At 33.0% G+C, this 16835-nt stretch overlaps 1 protein-coding gene across 1 annotated transcript; it reads right to left on the minus strand.

Annotated features, from left to right (window-relative positions):
• Window positions 1-206: 206 nt before the first annotated feature.
• On the minus strand, window positions 207-836 carry LOC149821284 (histone H2B-like). Its single transcript, XM_089983004.1, has one exon. It carries the CDS (start codon window positions 802-804, stop codon window positions 358-360), a length of 447 nt encoding a protein of 148 aa, XP_089839130.1. The 5' UTR covers window positions 805-836; the 3' UTR covers window positions 207-357.
• Window positions 837-16835: the final 15999 nt, after the last annotated feature.

Genomic DNA, 16835 nt, shown 5'->3' on the forward strand with positions numbered 1-16835 from the left:
TGGAAAAGATTAGAACCTCTCAAGTAACAAGCGATCCAAAACAAGCTTGAAAAAGGAAGAGCACCTATCAAAACAGATTTAATTATTTTCATTCAAAAAAGGGAAAAAACGCCAATTTGAATACAATTTCACAATTTGAACCCACACTACTAGCTGCTTGCGCGAACCCAACCCAAATAAAAAGAAGCATCAACATATGAACACAATTTCAGCAAATAGCAAGATCGTTCCTTTACATTACTTCAAGACCAAATACAAAGTCAAATTCCACCACAAAAGAAACAACCAAAGGATGACATTCCCATTACTTTTGAAAATCTAAAGAAGCCACTAGTCTACGAGAAAACGCAGGAAACCCTAAGAGCTCGTGAACTTGGTCACCGCCTTGGTACCCTCGGAGACGGCGTGTTTGGAGAGTTCGCCAGGGAGGACGAGCCGGACGGAGGTCTGGATCTCCCGAGAACTGATCGTATGCTTTTTGTTGTATCGAGCGAGACGGGAGGCCTCCTGGGCGAGCTTCTCAAAGATATCGTTGATGAAGGAGTTCATGATCCCCATGGCCTTGCTCGATATGCCTATATCAGGGTGAACCTGCTTCAGCACCTTGAAGATATAGATCTTGTAGGTCTCTCCACTCTTCTTCACCCTCTTCTTCTTCTTCTTATCGCCGGAAGCACCGCCTTTCTCCGGCTTCGGCTTCTTCTCCGCCTTCAGCTTCTTCTCAGCCGGAGTCTTTTCCGCCACTGTCTTCTTCTCCTCCGCCGGCTTCTTCTCCGCCGGCTTCTTCTCGGCCTTTGGTGCCATCGATGCGGTTGAAGAGAAAGAAAAGGAGGGGGGCAAAAACGAAGACGCTAGACCGGGAACGAAACAAAGATTGTAGAGAGGAAATTGGAGGGAAAACAGAAAGATTTAGTAACGAGAGAAGGAGGTTTGTAATCTTATTTATAGGTGGGAGAGAAGGATTTAATTGAAGGAGAAAATTTTGGCGCAGATCGATGACGTGGTGAACGTATGGCGGTTGATCTACTGGACACCTTTTTTTTTGTTGCTATGGACGGCTGTGGATGGTGCCATCATCATCGATCCGCGTCGTTCGAAGATGGAGACGCGCGAGAATTTCTGATGCGAAGTAAAGCGACAAATTGCGGAGATGCCATTTTATATATTACGATGTTGCCATTGGAAGTTTTTTTTTGGGGTTTAATGAATCGGGTTCGAACCGACTCTGAAGTCGGATCTGAGGTCCTGTGTTCAGATTTGGACCATATGGGGCGCTTAAGATAAGAACAAACGTATAAATCGGAGATGGCATTTGCTGTCCCCGTGAATAAACGGATTTAATTGTCAGTTTCGGAATCGGATCTGTATAGTTTGGCCAACGATTCAGGTAAATTAGTTGATATTGATTATCAATTGAATCGTTCTGAATCGGTCAAAACATAATTAAAAAATATCAAGTGTTGAAACATTATTAAAAAATGTTTAAATAGTATTAAAATATTATTAAAATTTAATTATAAGCTATTTTCTATATTTATTAAAAAAAAAACCGATTCAGGTTAGTATTCAAGCCAATACTACAACACCGGTTTTGAGTAAATAAATCTGACCTCATGGATGTGTTCAACATGGTCAAAATAGTAGGGATCGACCCTTGGATCATAATTTTTTCAAGAAAAAATATGTGTTTTTTTAGGATTGAAAATTTAGTACATCGTAAGCCATTGAATTTCATTCCCTCATAAAATCTGGCACCTACATCCAAAAAACCTGATCCAAAAGGTCAGCCTCTACTAAACTTAATAGGTAGAATCATAGAACAAATGTACCAAAATATTTTTTTTTAAAAAGTTACAAAAATTCACTAATGTATATTTGGTTGTGTTTTATGAAAAGTGAATATTATTCAAAAAGTGTTTCACTTTCGAAATCTCATGATCTCATGAGACCTCATGAAAAAGTGAATTTCACATAAATAAAAATCACTTGCTAAATCTCACTTTTGGTGAATGAACTTTTGTATCAAAAAAAGTTTTATGTCTGGTTGTTTTAGAGTAATGTTCAAATGCACTTTATATAGTTTATTAAGAAAAGTGAATCTCATATGATCGAACCAAAAGTACCCCAAGGGTTTCCTTACCCACGAGGGTAGCAAGCACTAGTCACATAAATGTTATCAGATTTAAATTCACCCAATTGAATGTTTATAGACTCAGATATGGATTTGGGTTATAATTTTACCATTTGCTCTATGTTGGGATCCATAACTAATTGAATCCATTCATGCTTTTTTGCATGTAAATAATACGGTTTCCGTTCTTTTGTATAGGGGTGGCAAAACCTGACCCGACCCGCCAACCCACCTCTTAGGCGGGTTCGGGTTTGGCTTAAACGGGTTCGTGTCATAAACAGCTTGACCTGCCTAACCCGTTTATTAAACGGGTCGAGTTCGTGTTAGGGGTATGCCAACCCGGCTGACCCGTTTAATAAACGGGTTAGGCGGGCGGGTCAACCCGTTTACCCAAACCCGACCACCCGCAACCCGTATATGTTTCATTATCTAACCCTAATTTCCTAAAGTGTAATCCTTCCTTCCTACTCAGCCGCAGCCGAGAGCCGAAGAGTTAGAGACCTCCCCTCTGAGTCCTCTCCACCTCGTTGCCATCACGATTTACCGCACAGGCCCACCAACAATACTCCTTCTCTTTGATGGAGGAAGTGTGTGTTTCTTTTTAAGCTCGGTGAGCATTTTTTTTAAAAATTTAGCAGCATCTCCCCACTTTGACGGAAAAATCATTACGCTTTAACTCAGGGATGGATGTGCACCGTTGTGCATACTTTGCATCCATCAAGGTTCGCTGGAACCTTGGACCATAGACAGGCCATGCGCAAGTGACTTAGGTTTTTATGAAAAAATGGTTTTGCGCAAAAGCAAAGCCTTTCTTCATACTCAGTGTGACTTATAGTGACCAAGTCATTGGAGGATCCAGTGGGAACCTCCATGTCAAGCTTTGCAATTTGAGCCTTGGACACATTTGATATCTGAGAAGAAGTAGGCGGTCTACCATTTTTATCCCAACACCTATCCTCAAGATGTCCCAATTTGCCACAGTAGGTGCACTGAAATCTACCTCTTCCCCCTGTACCTCCGCCACACATATTTAGGAAATTTCCTCTTTCCCGGTCTGGGGTGACTACCAGAGCAGATGTTTGTGAGTCAGAATAAGTTTGTGGAAGAGTGATTATAGAGAAATCGATTTTTAGAGAAGATTTTATTTCGAAAACCCTCTTCATCTTATATTTCAACAACCCTAAGCCAAACCCACATATGGGAGGCATGGTTTAGGGTCTGTCCTTATAAAAAATTGGAGGAACTCATGCCTGCGAGTTTCGATTTACGTGTAGAGAATATAAGTTTGAATATAAACCGACCACCCAACACGTGTGATGGCCACGCAAATGAACTCCTTCCACTCCTCACATGCATGTGGGTGTACTCCTTGTTGGGCCAAGAGAGAATGCATAAGGAATACTTAGGAAAGAAAAGGAGGAAAAGAGAGAAAATAAGAGAGTAAAAGGAGAAAAAGAGAGCAAAGAGGGAAGATAAGGGAATAAAGGAGGAAAAGAGAGCAAAGAAGGAAAATAAGGGAGAAAAACGGAGCAAAGAGGGAAAAAAACTTTAAAGTAGCAAATAGGGTGAGGGCATGAGCCCCTCCCATGCTTATATAGGGTTTGAGTGAAGGTCAAGGGCTGAGTTAATCTCAACCCTTGATCTAAATCAAGGTCCTCTTTCAAATTTCTAAGAATTCTACCTTCCTTTAATTTTTTTTTATTATTATTTTTGTTGTCATATTTAGTTAACTTAGGATATAACATATATTTCATATATGATATAATATACATATTATACACTATATGTAAGGTTAGCCACATGGGATGGTCGACCCCTAGGATCCAAGATCTTTTCAAGTTTGAAAATGTCAAACATGCTTGCTTGGCAAGCAAGTTTGACTAGTCTCATATATATATATATATATATATATATATATATATATATATATATATATTCTTTACTTTCTTTCTTTCTTTCTTTTTTCCTTTGAGTTACTATTTTTGTCTTTTTGGTCCGGCCATCCCCCTCTTAGAATCATCTAGGAGGGGACACCCCTCTCTAAGGAAACTCCAAATTGTAAAAAGGCAAGCTTTGACTTTTCAAAACTTGTCTTGTAATTTGATAAATTTTATTTTAACTTAGTTTTTAAAGCTTGAGTTTTATTCTAGCATTTTTAAAGTTTAAAATGGAGTGCCACATAGGATGGGATGGCCCACCTATATACTCCTACACTCTCATTAAATTTAATTAAATTACAAGTTTCATTCCACTAAATAAATTCTTAATTAATTCACTTGAAATTGAAATTCAATTCTTTCAAAACTAAAATATAGAGTTAAGTGAAATGACACTAAATAAAATTAAATTAGGTTCAAAGGTAAATGCATATCATCCTATTGAAATCTCAAATATATATTAGTTATTTATTATAGATTTTTCTTTATTAAAGATTTTCAAATTCTTTAGAAATAATTTCTGAAAAAGGGAATTCACTTGGGTAGATAGAACCTTTAGGCGTGTGGGTGTATCTTATGCATTTAAAGTTTTTTTTCTAAATCTTACATAAACTATGGTATGATACTTAGTTCAAATTATCATATTCAATTTATCTAGATTATATAATTTCTTTTCTAAAAACATCATTTTCTCATAAACAATGGTATGATACTTAGTTCAAATTATCATATTCAATTTATCTAGATTATATAATTTCTTTTCTAAAAATATCATTTTCTCATAAATGAACCCCAAAAGCGACTTCCAGTAGGGTCGACAGGACCCGTTGTTGTTCTGAGTATTTTATTTTATTTTATTTTTGAATTAGATTCCAACTCAAGAAACTAAATTTAAATTTATATTACATACATATCAACTTATCCTAAATTCGTCTAAAATCCTATTCGACTTTATTTTGATAAAATTTACCAATTATTTTATTAAATTCCATCTTATTCATAAATTCAATTATGAATGTGAATTTCACTAAAATCAACTTTGATTTTTTTATAAGATGTTTCTTACAATTCATCTTAGGCAAATTTATATTTTTATACTTTTTTCTCGTAAAGTTCATCATTAATTATTATTTTATTTATTAGAAATACTCTAAAGAATCACATGTATTACTTATAAATTTGATTTAAGACACCAAACTCAATTTCAACAAAAAATCAAATTATTATACAATTCAAACTAGAATTGACATTTGATTAAGTCATGATTTATATTCAAATCAAACTCGAATCTAATTATAATATTCAAGATATATTTATTAAATTCGATTGAAAAACCTTGATATAGAATAAATTCTTAACTTGAAATTTGTTCTAAATCCTGATAAATGCTCAAATTATAATTTAATTTAATTTTAACTTAAAATAATATTTTAGCCTTAAATTCACTATTATTTCTTATAGAATATAAAAAATTGCATGTTTTATATTCTTTCCTCCTTAAAAAAAATTATTCTCAAAATTTAACTAGGGTTATTTATCGACACAGTTCTAGATGTTTTGTTTTATTTTTAATTTACTTGTTTAATAACTATAGAAAATTTACAAGTATTACATCTTCTACGACATAAAAACCAACAACTCAGAAATAATCAGCATATTGATGATGATAATAATCGTCGTTAATAGATTACAAATAATCAAAATATTGATTACAATAATTATTGTTATTAATAGATTACAAATAATTAGCTTATTAACAATGAATATTTGCAAAAATTGCTAAATTTTGCATGAGTTGATGCAAAATTTATTTTCTTCATGAGAATTCTAAAAACAATAAGTGTGTTGTTTCCTTTCTTAAAACATTTTCTGCAAAATTTGTCAAGGTTTTTGCATGTTGTCGACTTATAAAGATGCCCAATTCTATATATATATATATATATATATATATATATATATATATATATATTATATATTATATATTATATATATATAAAGCAAACTGCGCAAACCGGTGGTCCCCAAACCTCTTCCTCTCCTGCAAATTTTTTGACGATTATTTTGAGCGACGGCTACTTTTGATGGCACTTGATTGGAAATTGTCTGCACTTCATCTTGTGGTCCCCAACCGGTGGAATCCTTTGAGTTTTTTTGGTACTGTGCTAATATTTGCATAAATGGTTCTAAGGTTTTGATGTGGTATTTTTGTGGGTAAGGTTATTTTTTTCGAATTTAGGGTTTTAATGTGATGTTTTTAGAATGACATAAATGGTTAGTTTATGGTTCTAATTTTTTGGTGTATTTTTTAATTACCATTAAGCACAAATCGATGAATATTGTGTGATTTGATTTTGGTTAGAATATTTAAGTTTTTTATTAATTAACATCAATGCATAATTTTTTATGTTTGTTGGATTTCGGAATTTTTTGTTTTTTTCTAATTACCATTAGGCATAAATCCTTGAATATTGTGTGATTTTATTTTGGTTAGAATATTAAGAGTTATTTTTATCAATTAGCATGCAAGCATAATTATGACATTTTGGTATAGAAACTATGTAAAGCATAAACATAGATTTTTTATGTTTGTAATCCATGAATGTTCGTAGAAATTAGGGTTTTGTGTGTGTAACATTTTCTGCAAGATGATATAAATTCTTAGTTAATTATGTTAGTACATGTTTATATAAACTGATAGTTTATAGAAGCACTAAACAACATAACCATGTTTTAAAAAGGAATTGCAAAACATAACTTGCTTATACAAACCATTCTAAATGAAATTTTGTAGTAGTTGTTTATACAAAATACGAGTGAAAGTTATTCAATAACAGGTCATTAGTCTTTAACCATTTTGATACATGATCTGTTTTGAAATGTATCATAGGTCAGATATTTCCCTGCATACATAGTAAACTTCATTGCATTTTGTTTATTTCATTATTCTTTGTCACGTAAGCAAGAATGAAATTATGTTTATTTCAATATTGTTTGTCATGCATTTTCAGTTGACTATTCCTCATTTTTGTTATTGTAGAAATTTCTTATTCTGAGAATTGCAACATGGCACCAAAGAAGAGGAAAAACTCGCATCCTAAAATAGGCTTCACAAAGAAAAGTAAACATACTTCAAACACAAAGCGTGGAGTACTTGATGATCGTTACACAGTGGGTCATAGTTTCTATATAGAAACATACAATAAGCTTGCCATCTGAGTACTGAGGAAGCCTGCTCTGTGGCCAACAATATAGGTATCACATGTAATGCATAAAAAAGGCACCCTCGCTAGGCTCAAACATAAAAGTCTTTGCTCAACCCAACAGTTGGTAGCACTTCCAACAACATAACAATGACTAGTTTTAGAATGACCCAAAGATGTAGTTGAAGCTTAAAAAAGGGTTGACAAGGTTATTGTCAAAATATTGGATAAGAGTGAGGCTGAGCTATAGAGTGCATAGAAGGTCCCGCCTCTCTAAAAGGATGCGAGGGTAGGGAGCAAAGTGGAGGAGAGTAAGGGTCTGAAAGCGAATGATAGTGAGGTTGGGTTGCAGAGTGCATAAGAGGTTCATCCTTCCCAGAAGGATGTGAGGGTGGGGAGCAAAGTGGATGAGAGTAAGGGCCGAAAATTGGATGAGAGTGAGGCTAAGTTGCAGAGTGTACAAAAAGTTCAGCCTTCTCAAGAGGATGAAAGGGTGGAGAGCAGAGTGGAGGAGAGTAAGGGCCTAAAAGTGGATAAGAGTGTGGCTGGGCTGCAGAGTGCATAGGAGGTTTCTCCTCCCTAGGAGAATGCGAGGGTGGAGAACAGAGTGGAAGAGAGGTCAGACCCAAAATTGGATGTGAGTGCATAGGAAGTTCCTCATTTCTAGGACCCAGTAGTAGAGGAGAGTGGGGCTTCGAGGAAGAGTGTAGCTCCGAGGAAGAGATCACAGTGGCCAATAAGGTTTGGTGCTCATCTAGAGGTATGTTCTTCTATTGTGTGTAAGCACATGACTTTGACTTTAATCTATTATTTTGATTGCTAAATTATTGAACAGAAGAAAAATGGCTTATCAACCAAATTTGTATTACTTTCGGCATAACTCAGTAGATTTTATGTACCTTATATGCAACTTTATTATATTATAATTACTATATTTATACCTACATTAATATAAAAGTTTTAGTAATACATAATTAGATGTATGTTGTTAGATGTTTTGTTAGCATATGACACACACACACACACACACACACACACACACACACACACACATATATATATATATATATATATATATATATATATATATATATATATATATATATATATATTGACCATTCTTGTACATTTCGTATTATTTAAAGGTATCGTATAATAGATGATTATATTGTTAGGCTTGGTTGAAGTTTCTTAGAATTATAATATATGTTATTATACATCAATTGTTGCACAAATTTTGATTATTTTAATACTTATGAATTTGAATATTTAAAATATTATATTGGTTTATGTAAGCATAGATACCCAAACATACTGTTATTTATACTCTAAACATGACAAAAGTAATTGTGAATGCAGGATTCACAGGGCCCAAAAGATTCGAAGGGTCCAGTATCGCTCATGCACCAATTATACTGGTTCCAAGCCCACTCTTGGTTTTGAACACTAACGGAGAACACAAAGGACTAGCTGGATTAGATGCAGTTTTAAAAATTCTTGGAGATAAAACGGTGGTACACTGGTCACAATCTCCTAGAGTCCGTTGTCAAATTTTGAAATCCATCAACAAATACATTCAAGTTTGGAAGCAATGAAATGGCCATTATAATGGAGAGTATTGCACAAATCACTGGATTTAAGTGACACAAGTAGCCAGTGACAGGACATCGGTGGGAAGATTTCAAGCAGTCAGTAAACTGCTCCTAAATGCGGGCGACGATGCGTTCGTAGGAGCCATTATGACCCTGCCAATTTACTGGGTTTGAGTGTAAAGCTGCCTTGTTTTTTGAGAGAAGGGCTATAGTCTGGACAAGGATGTGAGAGCATTTTTGCTTTACTTTTTTGACACATGATTATTCATCCACACTAGTGGAAAGATGATCCATGCATCATACTTGAAATACCTGCAATCACTAGATTAGGTCGATGGTATGCATGGGGAGCTACCACACTTGCACATCTATATGCAAGTTTGAATGAGTGAAAGAATGGCAGAAAAACCTCACTAGATTTTTGGTGTTGCTCAAGGTATTCATTCTTTCATTTTTCATTAGCTTTTGATTTATATTTAAACATTATATAGAAATTGTTGATGTACTTATGTGTTAATTAATTCTTGTATTGATCCTTGCAGGTCTGGATATGGGAGCACATATACATCGGAAGGCCCCTAAAACTTTAGTTTTTATCATAATTTTTTCATATTGTAATATGGAGACATGTTTGCAAAGATGAGAGTATAAATGAGAAAAAAGTGTTGAGTCATCATATCCGTAGGGAAGCTAGAGATGCAAAATTGCACAAGATTACCATAACACGTGTAAGTATTCTTGAAACAATTACTTATATTTTTTGCTATAATGTGATATAGGACCAACTATGAATGAAATGTTATCCTAGGTAACGTGGTGCCCCTATGTGAACATTGTAGATGAGAATAACCATGATGTAGTTGTGTAATTGAAGGGTCTCACGAAGAGAGATATTTGGTTACACAACATTAATGAAGTTAAATGCCAACTAGCCAACTGAGTGGTCCGACAATTTGGCTATGTTCGGCAGCAACCACCCAATCGCCCTGGTGTAGTAAGCAAAACTGTCCATGGCACATACAAGGATCAAAAGAAGGATTACTCAATACTTTTGGAATTCTAACTTAAAGATTGGTACAATAACGGAGAAGACATCAACACCATGGTACTTGATGATGAGAAAGTTAAGATCTAGACTGAGGAGAAGGAGGAGGAAGTTGGGGTAAGGAGTTCTAACATTCCTATAGAGATAGCCCTTTTAAGAAAAGAAAACCAAAGCTTAAGGAAGTTGCTTATAGAAAAGGATGTTGTAATAATAGCCTAAACTACCATTATAAAAAACATGAAGATGAACAACGAGTTAAGGTCGCACCTACAAGAGTGATTTTGAAGTTGTAATTAATTTGTTTGACTATATTGGACTCTTATGGTTCTTGTTTTGTATATGAAGTTTTAATTAAATTGTTGAACTGTTTTGGACTATTGTGTATATTTTTGTATAATAATTTATATACTAACTAATGAATTATGTATAAAATTATTATAATATTTATTGTTATGGACTGTTTTCAATTGTATATACCTTGTTATTTGACTTAAAGAGCAGTTTCAATAATAACAGGGAAATCTAAAATTTGAATTGAATCTAAAATTTGAATTGAAGCTTGAAGTGTGTTTAAAGTGTTTTGTAATACCAGAGTTTGAGGTTTCTTTGAAATGTGTTAGAAGTATTCTATAATAGTAGAGTTTGAAGTATTATATTTTTTTATAATAAAGAAATTTGCATGATTTTATGCAAATTTCCCAAGCATTGTGTGACTTTTCATATAACTATGCAAAAATTCTATGCAAATTTGCACAATTTCATGTATATTTTCTTTTAATTAAGCGATTTCTTATCAAACTATGCAAAAATTCTATGCAAATTTACATAATTGTATGTGCATTTTCTTCAAATAGAGTGAATTTCCATCAATCTATTTGAAAGTTTTATACAAATTTGCACTATTCCATGCGTCATTTGCTTTTAAATGTACGAATTTCCAAAAATCTATGCAAATTTCTACATAAATTTGCATGGCACCATGCAAATTTCCTTCTAATTGTATGAATTTCCTCAAACTATGCATTTTTTTTTATATTTGCCTATTTAGCAATTTAACTGTTACAAAGCAGATCCATTTAACATACATCCAAAATTTTCAGAATAACATAATTAAGAATAAACTTTACATCCAAATTCAATATATGAAACAAAAAATCTGACATTTAAAACTAAAATTGATAAACAAACATAAATAAACAACTATAAATTTTAACCATGAATAGAGTTTACATTAAAATTATAACCAAGTTTTAAAATACAACTATGCATGAATGAAGTTTACATCAACATTACATCCATTGTATATCAAATTGTCTCCAGGACTGTTCAGAGCTCAACTAAGTTTTTCTTGTAATCCAGCAAGTCATCGTTTGATGACCTGTAATGCCGCAAAATTGGAAACTTTTTTTTCTTTTTAAAATAGTAAAAACAACCTTTTTCTTTGGGTTAAACATTTTGGGCGGGTTACAGTACAATCAATCATTATAACTAAATTAAAATGTGAACATTAAGATTTAATTTATTTTCAATAATTTAAAATACATATCAGAGTATTTTGAAAACAATAATGATTTTTCCAAAACTATCCATGAGAAAGGAAAAGGCTAGTTCTCGATGTTGCCTAAGCATTCTGTATCCGCTCTACAGTACCATATCATAATCTACCTGAAACCCCATAAAATGGTTCAGACTCGTGAAAGCCTGGTAGAAAATAACATACTTGCAATAAATGCATGATATCAGAATGCATTCAAACACAACCTCATATATCAATTATGTCACACATATTTTAAGAGGCAATAACATAAAATCATGCTATCAACAAAATAGCAGTTCAATTTAATGCACATTCATTTATTCTAAAATTTGCATCAGTACAATAATTTATGCACATGCATGATCATTTACCAAATGCATGAACATATACAAGATGCATGAACTTACCATTCCTGTATCGTGAGTCCTTTCATGAATGAATAACTTCTTATTTTCACTTATTATTTTCTTTCTTAAATAATGCATACCATAATCTATATATATGAAATTCATAATCTTGTTTCACTTGCCAATATCTGTCTGTGGGTACAACACAGATTCTCCCAGATGGAATATAATTCATGGACCAAGTTTGTATTTTCAAAGAGTTGTGTCTTATTAACACAGTCAAGATATGGTAATCATTGACAATTATGCATGCCCAATTCAATCAATAATGAAATACATAATGTATATCAATCCAATATCCCATTTAACCATCAACAAACATTCTACACAACGTAAAATACAACTTGACATCAACACATGCCATATTGTGCAGTTCAGATCCCTATTAACCTAATTTTGGAAAACCCACTAAAAATCACAGGTACTGAATTTAACTCTCAAACTTTTACTAGGATTGCCCCATCATCTTAGATACACAGTCAAAGAAATAGAATTTCAAAACTCATTATAATAAAATAAAAAAATTTCTGAGACTGAACCCTGTTCAGAAAAAAGATCAGACAGATCATGTTAACTGTAGAAATTTAATCTGGTTTGAGGAATTTTACAAGACTTACAAAAAAATCTTTTGAAAAAATCCTTTTTATAAAATCTTGTTATACATGGTACCTTTCACCAAGACTTTTCATAATTTATTTTGATTGTTTTTTATTAGGGTTTCAGAGCTTTCAAAATCTTTGATTGGAACAATCATCTTGATAGGGCCGAAAACCTGTGCTTTGTTGCAATAGATGTTTCAGCCTCAAAACTATACCAAACGGGATGAAAAAAGATTCTAAATTCAATCCCTTGATGTGTAGAACACTTCAATATTTTTTATTTTATTTATTGATTTCATTTTCATAGAGATATCAATTTTTTTTTGAAACTAGTCAAAACTAAAAATGAGGACAGAATAATCAAGATTTAAACTAATGCAAGATCTATTATGTAAGAACAACAATCATGGTGAAATTCATATAATCAAGATTTTTGATGCTCTACTCATATATACAACATTATACAACACATATTTGATCATATTTATGCTAATCTTGCTAAAATATTAACATCCATAATTCAAAAATCATAAAACCTTCATGGAATATCTTAAATATAATTTTATCTACAAAATAATCTCAAAAGACATAAAAACATGCAATCATGGATTATTTATGCAATAACATGTTGTTTAATCATGCTATGCATATTCTAATCTACTATATATGATCAGATTATCTTTCTTTATCATAAAAAATCAAAACCCTAAAATGTTTTTGGCAAAGATATTATTTAAAATGATTTTCTTGTATTTTTAACTAAGTTCTATTGGTGTAAGTTTTATGAAATAGATTTTTGAAAGATATTTTTGATAAAAAAATAGTTTTGTGAAAGTCAGACACCAAATAATAAAAATCGTCTCACACTAGGGTGAAGTCCAGGTCGAACTCAGAGAACTGAAGAAAACTTTCTATTCCACGGAAATCTACTCTTTATTGCCTTAGAAAATAAAAATAATTAATTAATTAATCCAATGAGAGTATGACCCTCTGCAAAGGGCTTAAACAAATAATAATTAGTAAAAGGACTTTTACAAATTTAAATTAATACAATAAATAAACCTAATCTAAAATAAAAGAAAAATAGGATCTTCAGTGCTTGAGCTTCTAGTCCCTCTTATCTTCTACTTTTTATTGCTTGCTATTGAGGGCTCCATAAAGGGCTCAAAGGGACCTTTTGAGGGGACCTTGGAGGGCTCTTCGGGGGCTCATTAAAGGGCTCACTGCACGTTTAACCACTTTTTTGAGAAATAAAAATACCAAACAAGAACAAAACATAGACGAACTAGACAAAAATTCAATGTTAATTCAAAGAAAAATAACAAAAAAAAAATTAACTATTAATAACAAATTAACTACATGTAATCATTATGAACTAACATATAACTGACTAAAACACTAAATGACAAAATAGTAAAGCTAACTAACAATCAAGAAACTAACTAATGTAATAAACTACTAACAAATTAACTATCTATCTAATCTACTTAACTAGTAATGAACAAAAACAAGAAACTAGAATCAGCTAATCATTAAATCATGTAATATAAACTAGTTTTTCAAGATTAAAAATAAAATTTTGAATTGAACTAAATTAACGTGACTAAGTTAAAACTAACTAACTACTAAAATAAAATGTGAGGTACGAACATTTACAAACTTCTTTAACAAATTAAGTAAGAAACAAATTCAAACATGAAACAATAAAAACTAACCTATCTAATTCTAGAAATAACTAAACTGCCTAATTTATTCTATCTATTCTAACTAAATAGCTATGAATTAACACTAAAAAGAATAATCAGCTACTTCTATTTTAACAAAACTAAACAAGATTGAAGCTAAAGTTGAACGAATAATTAAATCTGAAGCTAAACTAACGTAATTTAGCTTAATCTAAACTACCTAATTAACTAATCCAATCTAGAATTAACTACAAAAAATACGATTTAATGAAAGATAATATTAACTATGCTAAACCGATAATTGAATATGGAAAAGGAAATTTGGCTAAATTATTTATCTAATCTAATTTAAGCAAACTAATCTAATTAAAGTCAACTAACTAAGACTGATCTAATCAACTTAAAAAAACAGGAATTGAAGTAAAAAAATAACAATAAATAAAAGGAATAACCAATAATACCCTAAATCGGCTATATATAAACACAATTAAATAACATGAGATAATTAATTAGCAATTGATTTAACTACTTACAAATTAAATTCTGGAAATCAAATAACTGAGATTTAATTAATAAAGGAAAACAAAAATGATTATTCTTTTAAAAAAACTAAAATGACTTATTCACTAACCTACTCTAATGATTGATCCAATTTATTAACACAATGAAGGCTAATTAAAATTAATAGGAACTAGCTAATATGCTGGGAAAAGAAATAAAAAAAATGTGAATGACCATTGACTAAACTAATCTATTAAGAATTTAAACAAGAAAGCAATATGTTCTACTATACGATATTAAAAGAACCAAAAATAGCACAAACAAAACCTAATTGGCTAACCTATAGTTTTCTAATTAATTAATTTAACAAATACCAAAAATAAAGAATCTGATTTAAACCTAAATCTGGAACTAAACTGAATTAGAAATCATGAAAAAAATACTCTATGCTAAATCTATCAATTTAAATAAAATAATATTATTCTATGCAAAAATCAAGAAAATCGGCTAAACTAAATTAAGCTATTTTTTTCTTTTTATATCTCTATCCCTTGCCTGCCGAATGACCTCAGTTTTTCAAGCGCTTCAGGAAAGGAGGCTTTAGGTATGTAGGATTTTGAAGGCTTAGATGGGGGAGCCCTCCCGCTTTTCTGGGGCATCCTACAAGGGACTGACAGCTTTTTACTTGATCTCTCTCTTTCTTCTGCATCCTCTCTCACTTTTAAGGGTGATAATAGAGGTAGCCTGCTCTTGATGTGACTCTGTGAGGTGCAGGCCATGGTGCATGGGTTCTTTACCCCTTGGGTTGACAACAGACTAACTTGGTAGGCTTTCCTCGCTACGCTTACTCAAGGCCTCAACCAATTGTCTCATTTGGGTCTCTAGCTTCGCTATCGACTATGTGTGGGAGCTAAGGTTGGCCTTTAAGTCAGAGAAGACTTTGAGAAGCTTCTTCTGAAAGGACTAACTCGCTATGGAATCTTGGAAAGAAGGCAAGCTAAGCTGGGCAAGGGCCTGTGAGAATGTAGGTCTTGGGTAACCTTGTTGACAATTACCTGGTGAGACCTTTGTCTGGGAAGGTAGATGGGATTGGTCTGGTGGATTTTTCCAAGCAAAGTTGGGGTGATTTTGCCAGCTTGGATTATATATTGGTGCATAAAGATCATGCACCGGTCTGGCGAAACCTTAGGCAACATTCATTTGCTCCTAAATGAATTCAGAATAGAGTGGTGTTGTCGAACAGTCAGAAATATATTATGCATGGTTAGCACATAGCTCGCACACTTTACTCACTTGATTTGTTGAAGTTTGGTTGGCTAGCAGTTAGTCCACTTAGTTAACTGGTCCACTTTGATTTGCAATTTGTGATTGTACTCAACTTCAAAAAACCCTCCTTTTTTAGGACCACTTGAACAAGATATGGTTCTATCAAGTCTCGAAGATAGGGAATGGTGCATAGAATTTTCACTCAATATTTTGAATAGGGCTCATGCCTCATCCACGCTCTTGAGCATGAATGTGCCCCCACACGAAGAATCAACCATTTGCTTGTCTTTCTCAGTCAAACCATCATAAAAGTATTGCACCTGTTGCCAACAGGGCACCTGGTGGTGGAGGCACTGTCAGACAAGATCTTTCATCTTCGCCCAAGTCTCATGAAATTGTTCTCCATCAATTTGTAAGAAACTGGTTATGGGCTTTTGAAATTGGTTTGTCTTACCAATTGAGAAATACTTCTTCAAAAACTCTCTCTGTATTCGGTCTCAAGTAGTAATCTTAACCATATCTAAAGCCATAAGTCACTTGGCTTTATCCATAAGTGAGAATGGGAACACCGTGAGCCTTAATGAATCATCTCCAAAATTGTAGATTTGCATCGTGGAGCAGATCTCAAAAATTTTATCAAGGTGACAATATGGGTTCTCGTTGTTAAGGCCGTAAAAAGAGGACATCATTTGAATGACACTGGCCTTGATTTCAAATTTGTTTGCTCCTACATCAGGTATCATGATGCAAGAGGCGGGAGTGTAAGCATTGGGAATGAAGTACTCCCTGAGAAGGCGAGTCAATTGCTGATCCTCAGCCATGGGGCTGGGTCTGCGGGCTTTTCTTACGAGAGACTTGGGGTCTTCTAAAGTGCCCACAAGCTCGAGGTCAAGCGAGTGTCGCCCTTGCATACACCTGAGGGTAGACCAGTGTAA

The sequence above is a fragment of the Nuphar pumila genome, chromosome 12, assembly GCF_984573655.1.
Source record: "Nuphar pumila chromosome 12, dmNupPumi1.hap1.1, whole genome shotgun sequence".
NCBI lineage: Eukaryota > Viridiplantae > Streptophyta > Magnoliopsida > Nymphaeales > Nymphaeaceae > Nuphar > Nuphar pumila.